The sequence below is a fragment of the Diabrotica virgifera genome, chromosome 3 (assembly GCF_917563875.1).
Source record: "Diabrotica virgifera virgifera chromosome 3, PGI_DIABVI_V3a".
In the NCBI taxonomy this organism is placed as follows: Eukaryota; Metazoa; Arthropoda; class Insecta; order Coleoptera; family Chrysomelidae; genus Diabrotica; species Diabrotica virgifera.
In genome coordinates, this window is record NC_065445.1 from 40,186,666 (window position 1) to 40,200,739 (window position 14,074).

The 14,074-nt window shown below is 31.5% G+C and overlaps 1 protein-coding gene across 2 annotated transcripts in view; it reads left to right on the top strand.

Moving 5' to 3' along the window:
* LOC114328965 (E3 ubiquitin-protein ligase TRIM37) overlaps nt 1–7,847 on the top strand; it is a 215,095-nt gene extending 207,248 nt beyond the window's left edge. For both annotated transcript variants that reach the window (XM_050647883.1, XM_050647882.1), the window contains exon 20: nt 1,637–7,847. In XM_050647883.1, the coding sequence (XP_050503840.1) occupies nt 1,637–1,720 (84 nt within the window). In that variant the 3' untranslated portion in view covers nt 1,721–7,847. The remainder of the gene's footprint in view (nt 1–1,636) is intronic.
* The last annotated feature ends 6,227 nt before the right edge of the window (nt 7,848–14,074 follow it).

Here is a 14,074-nt window from a genome sequence, read left to right on the forward strand (position 1 = left end):
ATCACCTGGAACGACTTCAAAGTGATTTACCAAGTGATCTGAAAAGTGCTCTGAACTATAGTAAATGTGATAAAGTGACTAAGTTTCTAAAACTAACTAAATTGTACAATCTAATATAAAAATAAGCTTAAGTTCTCAATTGTAATTAGTTGTTATAAGCACACATCTGATTTTATGTACAACTTTTCCCCGCCAATAACCTTTCTTGGTTGACGCGGTTTACTTAATAAAAAAAAATCACGTTGAGTTTACACATATATCTTCTTTTTTTCACTGAGATATCGCATTTTAAAGTTTCTTAATTTTAGAAAACCTACAAACCATATTCTGATTTCCGATTTAGACCCCCAGTAATCCAGACTCCTAAGTATTTAATTTTGTCCACTTGTTCAATATCTTCAATTTTTTTATCTGGATCCTTGTTATGATTTTTCTATCTTACTGATAACCATGGTTTTTGTTTTCTTTATGTTTATTTTTAAACCAAACTGTTCCTCTGTATCACAAATTGTGTTTAGTAGAGTCTGAAGTCTTTAGTAGATCTGCACTTTCAGTGATAGTGACTGTATCGTTGGCATAACGAATGTTATTAATTTATATATTCAACAATACCGAAGGTTATCTAAATATTCTCCGTCAATGATTATTCCTTTGTCTTCCCGGTTTAATATTTTGAAAGCATATTCGAACAGTGAGAAAAATTTTGGGGAAATGTGTCTCATAAAAGAATATGGGACATTCACATTTTCTTTTAAATTCTTGTGAGATGGACAAAGAAGTATGGAATAAAAAATGATGGCGGTTGTTTTTCTTTTGACGCCGGAATCTGGCGTCACTTAGAGGAGCACTCGGATTTTGTTTATTCTTGTCTAAAATCTTGAATGCTTTTATAAATCTCTCGGGTAAAAACAGTATGGAAGTTTTATGATATTGATAGAGAATAAAAAAAACCGTACAAGTTATGTGTATGAATGCTGTTGTACTTGTAAAACTGTTAGTGCACATGAGCCATAACTTGTACTTCAGTTAACCCTTCGTTATATTTACACAGCGCGTCAGAAAACAGGTCACCCACAAAATTTAGGAAATTTTATATTTTTTTATATATTTTTCCATTTTCGTTTATTTTGTTTTATGTTAATTAAATTAAATGAATTATCACGTGTACTGAGAAGCTAGATTGCTAGACTGAGCCTCTAAAGAGAATAAACAAATTGGCAAAACTTTTAAACAAATGTATGCAATGCATAGATACAAATGTACTGCACGAGTTTGAAAATAGATAATAAAATATCTAACAATAGCACGGGCAAAATACGTAAGCGTGAGCCACGTTCGTTATTCACTAGTAATGTCAACCCGCCTTTAAGCAGGATAACAGTCCTAGGCTAAATTTCTCACCTTTAGTACCATCCTTGAATTATGAGCTTTCATTTGACACCTTATTTGTCATTCTACCTGGTATAATGGCGGAGGAGGTGTATTCACGGACGGACAGACGGATGTGGAAAATTCAACGTTTTCACATTTTTTCAAAATTGGGTGGAAACAAAATTTCTTAAATTTTATGGGTGGCCCGTTTTCTGTGACGCGCAGTGAATTTTTTTTTGAATCTCACATTATGTTTCTTTTCCAGAACAATTGCAGACTGCCAGCGTCCAAATTGGGATTAGATTATGTAGAATATAATTTTCATTTTTATAGACACTGTGATGAATAAGATCTTTATATTTTTCTTTATTAATTTTAGCAATATTGGTAATGTTAGTCATAGTCGAACAAAAAACTCATGACAAGTTTTATGTATATTTTGATTTGTATAGAAATACGTTAAGGGTGTATAGCATGATTTATAGGTTCACTAGAAAATAGTCTAGTTATATCCATATTTTTATTGTTCGATATTAATTTTGTGAATTATTGAAAAAGTCATTATAGTATTGCACTGATTTAATTAATAATCTCTTATTGTAGAACATAAAACATAATAAATCCAACATGCTGAAAGAGGTAGCATTATGGGACAATCAACTTAGTCTTGACTTGACAATTTTGTCAAGTTAACCAATTCTGGCCATCACATTGATCATCAAACCACATGTCATCTCCGTGACAAGACATTTCGTAACGCGACAGTTCTTAACCCCACAAATAATAACGGACAATTCGTAATGCCGTCAGTTCGTAACGGCGACAGTTCGTAACAGCAACACTTCGTAACTATACAAATTCGTAACGGACAATTCGTAACGTCAAAATGGAATTATTCTGTTTATTTTGGTTAACGTGGAAATTAACTTTTATTACATTTACATGGCCTTCTAGATAATTACAGTATTAATTAGTACATAACCATTCGTTGTCGTATTCCACTATTGTATTTTCAATCTCTCATGCTCTCGTGACGAATTTATATACTTTAATAATACAAAAAAAGACGGTTATGTTTCGATTCAATTTGAGTCTCGAGCGATGCTAGGGATCTATTCCACTAATGCATCAGCAGTTTACCCATCCAAACCGCTATCATTTTGTACTCTGCACCGAGCATGAAACAAAATAAACGATTAACATAAAAGTGTTAATGGTCACTGTAGTGTCGTTTTGAAAAAAATCTTCATATGTCAAAGAAGAAAGATCGAAAGACGGTTTTTAATATCTATCACGTATACATATTCCATTCAATTCGAATCTACATAAGGAATTATAAATTATTTCACTGTCATAAACATATAATTTTATTTAATTTTTGTTAATTTTTTTTAATCACAGCTACATCAATAGCATATTTATACAGGGTGGTTCATCTTATTCGCCTCGGTCTCTGTACAGAAAACTACTTGATATTAAAAAAAAATTTTCACAGAAATATACAGGGCCTTTAATACTACAATCTAAAATAATGTGAATTATACAGGGTGCTCCAAAAAAGAGTGGTATATCAAAGTTATATTTTTCCTTATGGAATGCCCTGTATCTGATAACATTACTGAATTGACCTTAAAAAATAAGCTATACTTTTATAAGGGTTCCCTATACCTAAATACAGGGTGTTTTGATTTATTTCGAGTTTTATGAAAATGTAAGGTTTAAGAAAAAAATAAATATCTACGAATCTAAGAATCATTAACTAATTCTTTCTTGGATCTATATAAAAGACTATTTAGAATACTTAAACAGATGCTTACTGCAACAAAATTTCTTACAGGGTGGTCAAAATATGAGATTGTTCTATTAACAAATTCAAGCTGTAATAACTTACTTATTTTTAATAGAACACCCTGTATCTTACTAGTCTATCGCGTAGAAAATTTACTTAGCCTTCAATTCTTATTAGGGTTTCCTATATCTATCTCCCTTCATTTTTCGAATGTTTAAAGATTTCCTAATTTGTAAGCTTTAAAAATTAGAATTAAGTACCTATGTCGTAGTTATGTATCATACAACACATCACCAACACCGGCAATATACTTAACTGTTTTAGTCAAGATACTTTCGTTAATAAAATTCACATTTTTATTATTTAATCACACAGTGTTCTTATTTTAAATGACATACTCGATATTCTATTCTTTATAATGGAAGATATTTAAAATCTCTTCAATTCCATGTAAACATTCTCAATACACATGTTATTCTGTAAATATAAATTCCCATGTTATTCTGTAAATGCCCATTTTTACATATTTTTGTACAATAGGCTCGTTTTCGTCATAGTAGCCATTGCATTTAATTGTTTGTAATTGCGATTCAAAGATTCAAACAAAAAGTGGTGTTTTTAAATTTACTTAATGACCTTAATAATATAGGATATGCAGTTTAATATGAATATAAACAAATTATTCAATGTCACATGTAGGCCAAAGTCAACTAAAATAATACAACGCTCTGTGTGATTACATGCTAACAATGACAATTTTATTAATGTCGTTTCTAAGTATATTGCCGGTGTTGGTGATGTGTTGTACATAACCACGACATAGGTACTTAATTCTAATTTTTAAAGCTTACAAATTAGGAAATCTTTAAATATTTAAAAAAATGAAGGAAGATAGGTATAGGAAACCCTAATAAGAATTGAAAGCTAAATAAATTTTCTACGTGATAAACTAGTAAGATACAGGGTGTACCATTTAAAATAAGTAAGTTATTACAGCTTGAATTTGTTAATAGAACAATCTAATATTTTGACCACTCTGTAAAAAGATAGGTATAGGAAACCCTAATACAAATTGAAAGATAAGTAAATTTTTTACGCGATTGACTAGTAAGATACAGGGTGTTCTATTTAAAATAAGTAAGTTATTACAGCTTGAATTTGTTAATAGAACAATCTCATATTTTGACCACCCTGTAAAAAACTTTGTTGCAATAAGCACCTGTTTAAGTATGCTAAATAGTTTATTATTAAGATCCAAGAAAGAATTTGTTACTGATTCTTAGATTCCTAGATATTTATTTTTTTCTAAAACCATTTTTATAAAAATCGAAATAAATCAAAACACCCTGTTATTAGGTATAGGGAACCCTTATGAAAGTATAGTTTATTTTTTAAGTTAAATTCAATAATGTCATCAGATATAGGGCATTCCATAAGAAAAAATATAACTTTGACATACCACTCTTTTTTGGAGCACCCTGTATAATTCACATTATTTTTGGATTGTAGTATTAATGGTCCTGTATATTTCTGTGAAGAAATTTTTTTTAATATTAAGTGGTTTTCCGTACAGACACCGAGGCGAATAAGATGAACCACCCTGTATATCTTATGTTTCTTTAATACTCTATCAATTTTATGTTAAGTGTGCGCAAAATTAATTTTATAATATTATATTATATAGTCTAAGATTTATCACAAGAATGATTGTATACTTTATTAGATGCTTCATTTCAAAAAAATTATCTAATTAATATTGTCAACATTTCTTTTCAATTTCAATTTGTTTAAAAGACATTTTAAGCTAAAGCTATTTATTGGAAAAAATGAACAATCTCAAATAACAGTATGATTATATGGTCTAGTCCTAGTCTAAGGTTTATGCAGCCCAAAAACTATAATATTTTTTGAAATAAACCACAATTATTCATTTATTAAATTATTTTGTTTTCTTCTTATTCTTAAAGTTTCGTCTTCTATCGAAAGTTGATCAATATAATCAGCAATATTCAAATAAGGCTTTGGTTTTTTTATTTCTAAGGTAACTGTTGACAATTATACACTTATAGAGGTTCGCCCTCTGTGTATGTCTTTTGCCTTCCATAAACAACTGTATCAGTCTGTATCTGGATCCTACCATGACATGTCCAAAATATTCAAGTTTTCGCTCTTTAATATTTTGAATGACGTAGGTCCAGCTTTAAATTTTTATTGCATAATGCCTTTCTTCATATTTACAAATTTGCCTCTAGCGATTTTGTGTGCGAAGTAATATGCCACATTAGTGGTGATGTCAGGCGCGGATCTAGAAATTCATAACAGGGGGCCAGACCTCAAATAATATTTTCCAGATTTAGCCATACGACTCACACTTACTCTAAGGATAAAATAATACACTATATAATCCCAGATACCTACGGTATCAATCAAAAGGATTGATAGACAATTCACGACTATTAATCTCACTGGTCGTTCTTTACCATAAAGATTAACCTTTCTACCATCAATGGGTTATCTAGTATGGATTATCTTGTAAAATACAGATTTTTATATATTTTTATTGTATCGCAAATTTGAAACGTGACTTTTCATGAGATAAGGTTTATACCCACTGTAATGTATTTGCATTTTAAAATATCATTTTTGTTATTCTTTGAATTGAGAAAAATATTTCCGTTGTTTATGGTTCCACCGGTACCCAAACAAATGCGCCTTCAGATTATTTTTCAGAGAAGGGTGTTTTATTAGATGTTATGGTTTCTTTCAATTTTTTGGAAGCGGTTGTCGTGTAATTTAGTGTTGTACGGATGGCTTAAAGTTTACAGTTAACAGAAAAAAAATAATAAATAATAAAAAAATACTCATAGACTAAATACAATAGGGGGGTCCATGGACCCGTTGACCCCCCCTGTATCCGCGCCTGGGTGATGTCATGCTATCTCCTCGTCATGTTAAACAAAAACTAAAGTCCTATATTTTCGAATAGCAGTTCATTATTTCTGTTTTTTAATTACACATAGTCAATTATAGGGAAATACCTACTAAATGCGGTGATACTGACTACTCTGAATCTCTACTATAGAGAAGAAAACAGAAGAAAAATATCGCTTCCAAAAAACTACAATATTTTAGACATGCGAGGTAATTTTATTTGAACAGTTCAGGCTTAATTATGTATCCTAAATCTAAATGATAATGATAGTCATTTTAAAAGCATTTACTAAAAAACATAAACGAACAGTCTTAAATCAAAAAACTGATCTACAGTACTTCTTGATTCGCTTGAGTTTTGCGAATATTCTCTTGGGGTCTTACAAAGATTCATTTCGATTTCAACAAGACGGAGCAATACTCCATGTTCGTCTAATTGTAAAGAATTCTCTACACGAAACTGTCACAAAAAAATTTATTGGACAAAGTGATTCCATTATTACCATTCAGTGAAATCAATAGATCACTATGAAATTAGCCTAACCTCAAAAATGACGGTACGGCGAATTATTAATGAGTTTTCAACATAATAATGAAAGTTGCAGTTGGTACTTGGCGTTTATAAAAACTAGATCCTCACTAAGATTTAGAAATAAAGCTTTGGGTTTTTTATTTCTAAAATAACTGTTGAAAACTATACACTTATGAAATAGACATATTTAACTAGACTGCGCTCTGCAACTTCAAATTATTCCCCCAGTAATACAAAGAAAAATGTTGTAAATAAGGTAGGCATCTCCTTCTAATCGGCGGAGTTTATCCACCCGATTTATCGTTCGAAAGTCACATGGTCGATAAAACCCGCTGATTGGCCGATTAGGAGAAGATGCCTACCCTCTTTACAAACATTTTTCTCTGTCACACTGGAAGAACAGTTTTAGATTGCAGCGCGTAGTCTATTTATTATACAGGGTGTCCCCGAAAATAGTGCATTCCTCTAAGGTATGGATATAATACACAATGTAGAACAAAAAAGTCCTATAACAATTTTTTTTTAAAGTTAACGTTTCCAAAAAAAATTACATTGTTCTCCATATAAGCGAACTTTTATTTTCATAAAATTTAATAATTTGGCATCACTCTACAAGAACTTAGTGATTTAGGTTATTGACACCAGAAAAATGTAGGTCAGACAGGTACAACTGCAAAATAATTATACCACCCCATGTTTGAAAATAACAAAACAAGAATTTGTTTGTTTAGGATGAAGACAGGGTTTAATGTAAATACTAAAGGCTAATGCTGCAACTATTTTTGAATTGTGATTGTCTATGTTTAGATTTTTTTATACATAGTTGTCAGATTTCAATTTGCACACCAAAATGTACTTTGGTTTTTTGGCCAAACGGTTGAATTTAGAAAAAATGTTATAAAACTTTTTTGCTCTACATGGTACCTTCTACGTATACCTTTAAGGAACGCACTATTTTCGGGCACACCCTGTATATGGCGTATGAACGAGAAACGATCGTAAACTTCAATAATATTAAGCAAATTTTGTTTTATATTTGTGTAACAGATACATTGGTAATAGAGCATAAATTTTTGAAATGAAGTAATTCTAACGCATGACATAACATGATATTTTAATATTTTATGTATTGTAACGAAATTATATGTTCTAAAGGGTTAAAGTAAGTTTAATATAGAATGTGGCACTAATTCATAGATTTGATTAAAAATGTTCTAACATTTCCTTTTCATCTATTATTTTGAATATTAAACAACTTTGAATCTGGCATACCAAAGATATATTGGGTTATTTGGATATGAGACTCAATGACTGTCAAACCTGATCTATGTTTTGGTCTCTGGTTCTAAAGTTAGGACTTTACAATACTGATATCGGGTACATCTTTGATCTACTGCTATTTATTCCATTCATTTGTTTTTCGACTATTCAAAGGAATATCACCGGTCTCTATCCAATGTCTTACATCTTCTATATACAATTTTTTTTAAACCGACGCACCATCTCATTGTCTTCGTTCCCTCTCCTATTTTTAATACAATTATATCTCGATTACGCTTACTCAATCTTTCATAACTTCGTAGAATGGTACAATCTGCAAATTTCCATTGAAGTTTTATGAGTAGCTTAGATTCTTGAAGTCCAAACTTTAAAGGTAAAAAGATAATAAACAAAGAAATAAATCAAAGAAGAAAACGCATCTATTCTGAATAGAAAAACGCTGGACGGAAGGGCCGCCCGAGAACTTTATCGTACCGATCTATTATCGTTATCGTACTAGATACTGCCATTCTATAAAAATAACAAAGTTACTCGTTATTTTGATATTTTAGAAACACCTTGTATACTTGAAAATATTTTATGGTTCTACGCATCATTAATTCCCGCATTTGAGAAAATGTTCGGGGACACACTATAGATTATTGCATAAATCAATAGAATATTAGTCATACTTTCATTTCAAATTAGTCCATTTTTCTGAGAAATTAATAGTTTACAATATTTGCATTTTACTGCATGGATTGTAATGAAATTTTGGGAGTAGCACAAAGCCCAATCACCTAATTCAAAGTCTATCCTATATACTATGGCGCTTTTATCGTGGGGGCGGTTCTCACCACTTCTCGGGGATAGAACATTTTTATTTGCGAATTGCATGGAGCAAAAGGAAGAATTTTAAGAAAATTTAAAAATGCGCCCTATAATTTGATCTTATTTTTTTCACCCGTCCAACTTTTTGAAAGTAGAAATAACACTATATTAAGAGGTATTGCAAAAGAAAAACAATGCATTTAAATTCTGGTGAATGAGGGGTTAAATGTATGTACTTCTCATTTTTCCTTAAAGTACATTAGTCATATATTTTTTTGCACCATATCTCGCTTAGTTTGAATGTAACCGACATTTAACAGTGCTCGTTTTAAAGGCCTTTTCAAACACTACAAAAGCATGAGCATTTTGAGCATGCACCAAAAACCAAACTCTTTTTACCTACCATATCTCTTTTTGTATTATATATAGAAAATTTACGAAGGAACGAATCTCTTTGTTATTTATAATTAAAAAAAAATTTATATAGTGTTTTTAGTTTGATGCATAGTTTTTAAGGTATTCACAAAAAACCGTCCTAAAACGTGTCATTTTTAAATGAAAATGGCCAATTTTCAACTGCGCATAACTCAAAAAGTATTGAGTTCTCAAAAAAAAGTATAGATCAGTTTTTGCTTAAAAATAGGTTCTCTAGCCACTTCCATGCTTATTTTGACCAATAAATTTTCCACCCCCTTGAAGGGGTGGGAATTGCCCCAAGATAAAAGCGCCATAGTATATAGGGTAGATTTTGTTTCTTGAGCTATTCCCTACCCCAGATAGCACAAGTACGTTTTATGGACATCCAATGGACGTACATCTGTGTACATTGGAACGTCCAATGGACGTCCCGCTAATGTACAATGGACATCCGATGGACGTCCAACGAATGTCCAGAGTTCACAAAATTGGACGTCCATAGAACGTCCGCTACAAACGTACATTGTACGTTGTTTTGGAGCTTTCAGTGTACACCTTATGTACATTCAATGTACGTCTTATGGACATTTGTAGGGCACTTTTCAGAAAGCAATCTAGTATCCATAATTTTGTGAATACATAGCAAAAAGCCTTTATTGGAAATAGTTCCTTATAATACTAAACTTATACTTAAAAATATTACACAAAAGACCTTTTTTATTTCTTTTTACTATAACTTCATTATAATATATACTTTATTATAGGAACTAGGAACTTCATTAATGTACGACTGCACTTGCACGATAAACAGAAAACACAAATATATCACAGGATGTATTTTTATAAAGACGAGGGACGCCCTAGGAAGCATGCACATTAAAAAAGGTTTAATCTCTGTTCTGTTTCTGTTCCAAACTATTTTTAGAGTCAGTACCGTTGTTGTATAATACAAGCGCGTTTGCCATTCTGTGAATTATCATAAATAAACCATCCTTCAGTATTCCACAACAATTAACAGCGATAATCCCCTAAAAGTACCTGACTTACTACCTTTCACGATCGATAGCGCGAAGAGCGACAACGTTGTCAAGAAGATTCTCATTTAGTTTGTATTGGGACTTAATATAATAGTCGCGTTTTGTGTAAACTATCCATGGACCACAAATGGATGTCCAATGTACGTTGAAATCAAACGTCCAATGGACGTCCCGTAATGTACGTACATAGTACGTCCAGTTTTGGTCCATGGACGTTTGGACTTTAAATGTACGTTATATGGACGTACATCGGACGTTGTGTGCTATATGGGACTTACTGTGAAAATATCAAGTACATCGATGTAGTAGGATGGAATTCGGAGCCAAATACCCTCATTGACTGCCCTATAATAATGCTCTGCTATGATCGCGTGAGAGGACACACACAAGATTCTAGCAAAATTTCAATTTTCTGTAACTTTTCGAGTTTTTGAGTTACAGCAACGAGTTTTATGTCATTGGAAAGATAATTTTACGTTCTTTCAAAATATGTAAAAATATACAGGGCGTATGTAAAAAATTAAGATTTATTTTTCATTTCCGGTTAAACCGGAAGCCATATTGTGGGTAAAATTTATTGTGCTAATAGATAATAAAGTACTATATATGTCTGCCAAATTTCAAATTTTAGTTTCTATTACAGAGGTAGTTACGGGCACTCGAATATTTTTTTATAAAAAATTCACAACTCCCCTCCTATGAGGAGTTAAGAAACCTGACTAATGTTATTCAATTTACCGATAGGATATCAAAAATATATCAAAAAATAAACAAATTCCTTGGAGTCATTTTTGAGAAAATTTAGTTCAAATTTATGTCAAATTTTGACCCCTTAAATATAGGCAACCCATAACTTTTTCTGAAAAACGATAATATTCTTGTTATAGCCCCATCTTTAGGCTATATAAATGTTTTTTCAAATTAAATTTATCTTCAACAAATTTTTAGATTGGTAGGGAAATGTGTCGGGTGGGCGGTCGGCCATGCTGGCCGCCATTTTGGATTTGGAAATGTCAAATTCCGTATTTCTATTTATCTATCGATGAGCTAACTTTAAGTTAAATTTCATTCGTTTCGGTCAAAATTTGCAAAAATGGGCCCTAAATAACCCCCCTATTTCGGCCCCCCTTTGAGAGGTTTTTTTCAAAAGCTTAGTTTCTCGACAAAATTCTCTTAAACTTACTCATACCGAATTTCATCGAAATCGGTCCAGTAGTTTTTGCTGGGCGGTGGCGACATACGTACGTACATACGTACGTACATACTTCCGACATGTTTTTTTTATTTGCTTTTTAGACTCAGGGGGACTCAAAACGTCGAAAAAAAGTGAAATCTGAAAAAAATTTTTTTGCACGATCCTATAACTTTATCTATTATACTCATACTGCGTATGTAGTACGATAAAGTAAAAAAGCTAGTTTACATTCAGTGGACACAAAGAAATACATCGAAAAAAAATATTAGGATGGCTGGGAACTTGATTGCCCGATCACAAGTTTAGCGTCGCAACCACTAGACCATTTCGGCGATAATGATTTATTAGTTCAAGTTCATACATTTAATTTATAGAAAAAACTTTGAAAAACTCCTGATATATGAATAAAAAGCGCGCCGATCTCGGTAAAAGTGAGTGGCGCCGACAATATTCCAGCTGCAAAAGAGCTGATATGAATATTACGTGGCGCAAAAAGGTATTTTCATTTTGATGGAAAATAAAATTATAGGTTTGTTTTGAAATATTTTTTCATATTTCCTAATTTTGAAGTAAAACGCACCACAAAAGAGTACCTGTGATGAAGTTTTCAGTTTGAGACTCTTTTGCAGCGCGTTTTACTTCAAATTTAGCAAATATTATGGAAAAATCTTTCAAAACAAAACTAGAATTTTATTTTCCATCAAAATGAAAGTACATTTTCGCGCCACTTAATATTTATTTCAGCTCTTTTGTAGCTGGATGTAGTGCGCAACTCATTTTTATGGTGTTAAGCGGTTTTTTTAAATTAATCATTTATGAGAAGAACGATTGAGGTCATGAGAGCCAGAGTGGCCTAACTGATAAAAACATTACTTTACATAATCAAAGAAAATGATCAGAAGTTAACAATGTCCGATTGTTTTAGTGATTGTCTGTTGACCAAGAATCATTATTGGTCAACATACAATTACTAAAACAGTCGAACATTGTTAGCTTCTGATTATTTTCTTTAATTATGTAAGGTAATGTCAGAAGGTAACAATGTCCGATTGTTTTAGTGATTGCATGTTGACATCAAGAATCATTATTGGTTAACATACAAATACTAAAATAGTCGAACATTGTTAGCTTCTGATAATTTTCTTTAATAGACCTTTTCATCGATTGTCATTTGTTTCGAGCTTCTGTCATGTGTCACATAATATTAATATATCTACGTCATACGTCTTTAGTTTGTATCATTGGCAATACCAATAACGTATGACGTAGATATATTAATATTATGTGACACATGACAGAAGCTCGAAACAAATGACTGTGAATGAAAAGCCCTATTATGTAAAGTAATGTTCTTATCAGTTAGACCACTCTGGCTCTCATGGCCTCAATTGTGTTATATATAATAAAAATATGAATTGTGCCACATTCTTTTAACACGATATTGAGGTTGATCAACATTTTCATTTTATATTATTGTAGCTTTAGGTTTTGGTATCCATTAAATTGTAAGAGATCCAAATTGCTCAAAAAAATATTCGTCCAAAATGAACTTTCCAACCTACTTCAATATTGTGGATTTTGTCTAGTAATAATTTAGAGTAAAAATGTTATTTTCCCTCGTGTGTTACATATTTGCACTCGACAATTATTATTTCAATGTTTATTTGAACAATTAGTTTCGGATACAAGTTGATACTTGCACACTATATGAAAGTATCAACTTGTATCGATGTTGCAAATGTTTGATTTTTAAAATATTCACTCGCAGACACCTCCAATGGTACATCATGCTATGACAAGCTAAAGTCACGGTGAGCTACAACTCAAGAGTAGACAATACAAGACATAAAATTTAAATCCGCTAAGCGTCCCTTTTTAAAAAAAAAACTATTTTTTCTAAAAAAAATATAAATTTCTGAAAAGTAACATTTTACATAAATATTTTGCAATTACTATCGTTGTAATCGTTTGCAAAATCAAGGAAACGTTTATTCAAACTTCTACATTAATAGTACATGAACACAGCAATATTGTATAAATACAGGATGGGCCAAAGAAAAGAGTCCACCTCGATATTTGGCAGTAGTTATTCGATTTTAAGAAAATGCTGAAACAGGTCAATTTTTATTTTTATATTGCCATTTTTTCGCATATTTTTCATACTAGTGACGTCATCCATCAGAGCGTGATGACGCAATCAATGATTTTTTAAATGGCAATAGGGGTCGTGTGGTAGCTCATTTGAAAGAGTGTTCAATTCTCTATTCAGTAATATAAACATTTTTTTTAATATTTTATGGCATAGACTTGGGTGTCAATTAGCCAGTCACAACTTTTTTTATTTTCTATTCATACATAAAGAAGGCAATGAGGTCCTTAGAGTTCCATAGCAAACTCTTCCACAGCTCTCTACTCAGTTCAAAAGCTGCAGGTGGCCGCTATGGACTATCCAAGTTGCTCACCACATTTTTCCATTATACATCTTCTTTTTCTTTTTCCATATGAATATAAACATTAATAGCATTATTTATACAGGGCGACCAAAAAATATTTTTTGAATTAATTGACACAAAAAGAAGAAAGTACTTTTAATTTATTTAACTCAAAATTGTACTGCTGTCAGATAATAGAAAAAGATGTTTATTTCACAAATAAACATTTTTTTTTCGCTTAAATTAAATCACAAACAGCCTCCAACCTACCCCTTTTGA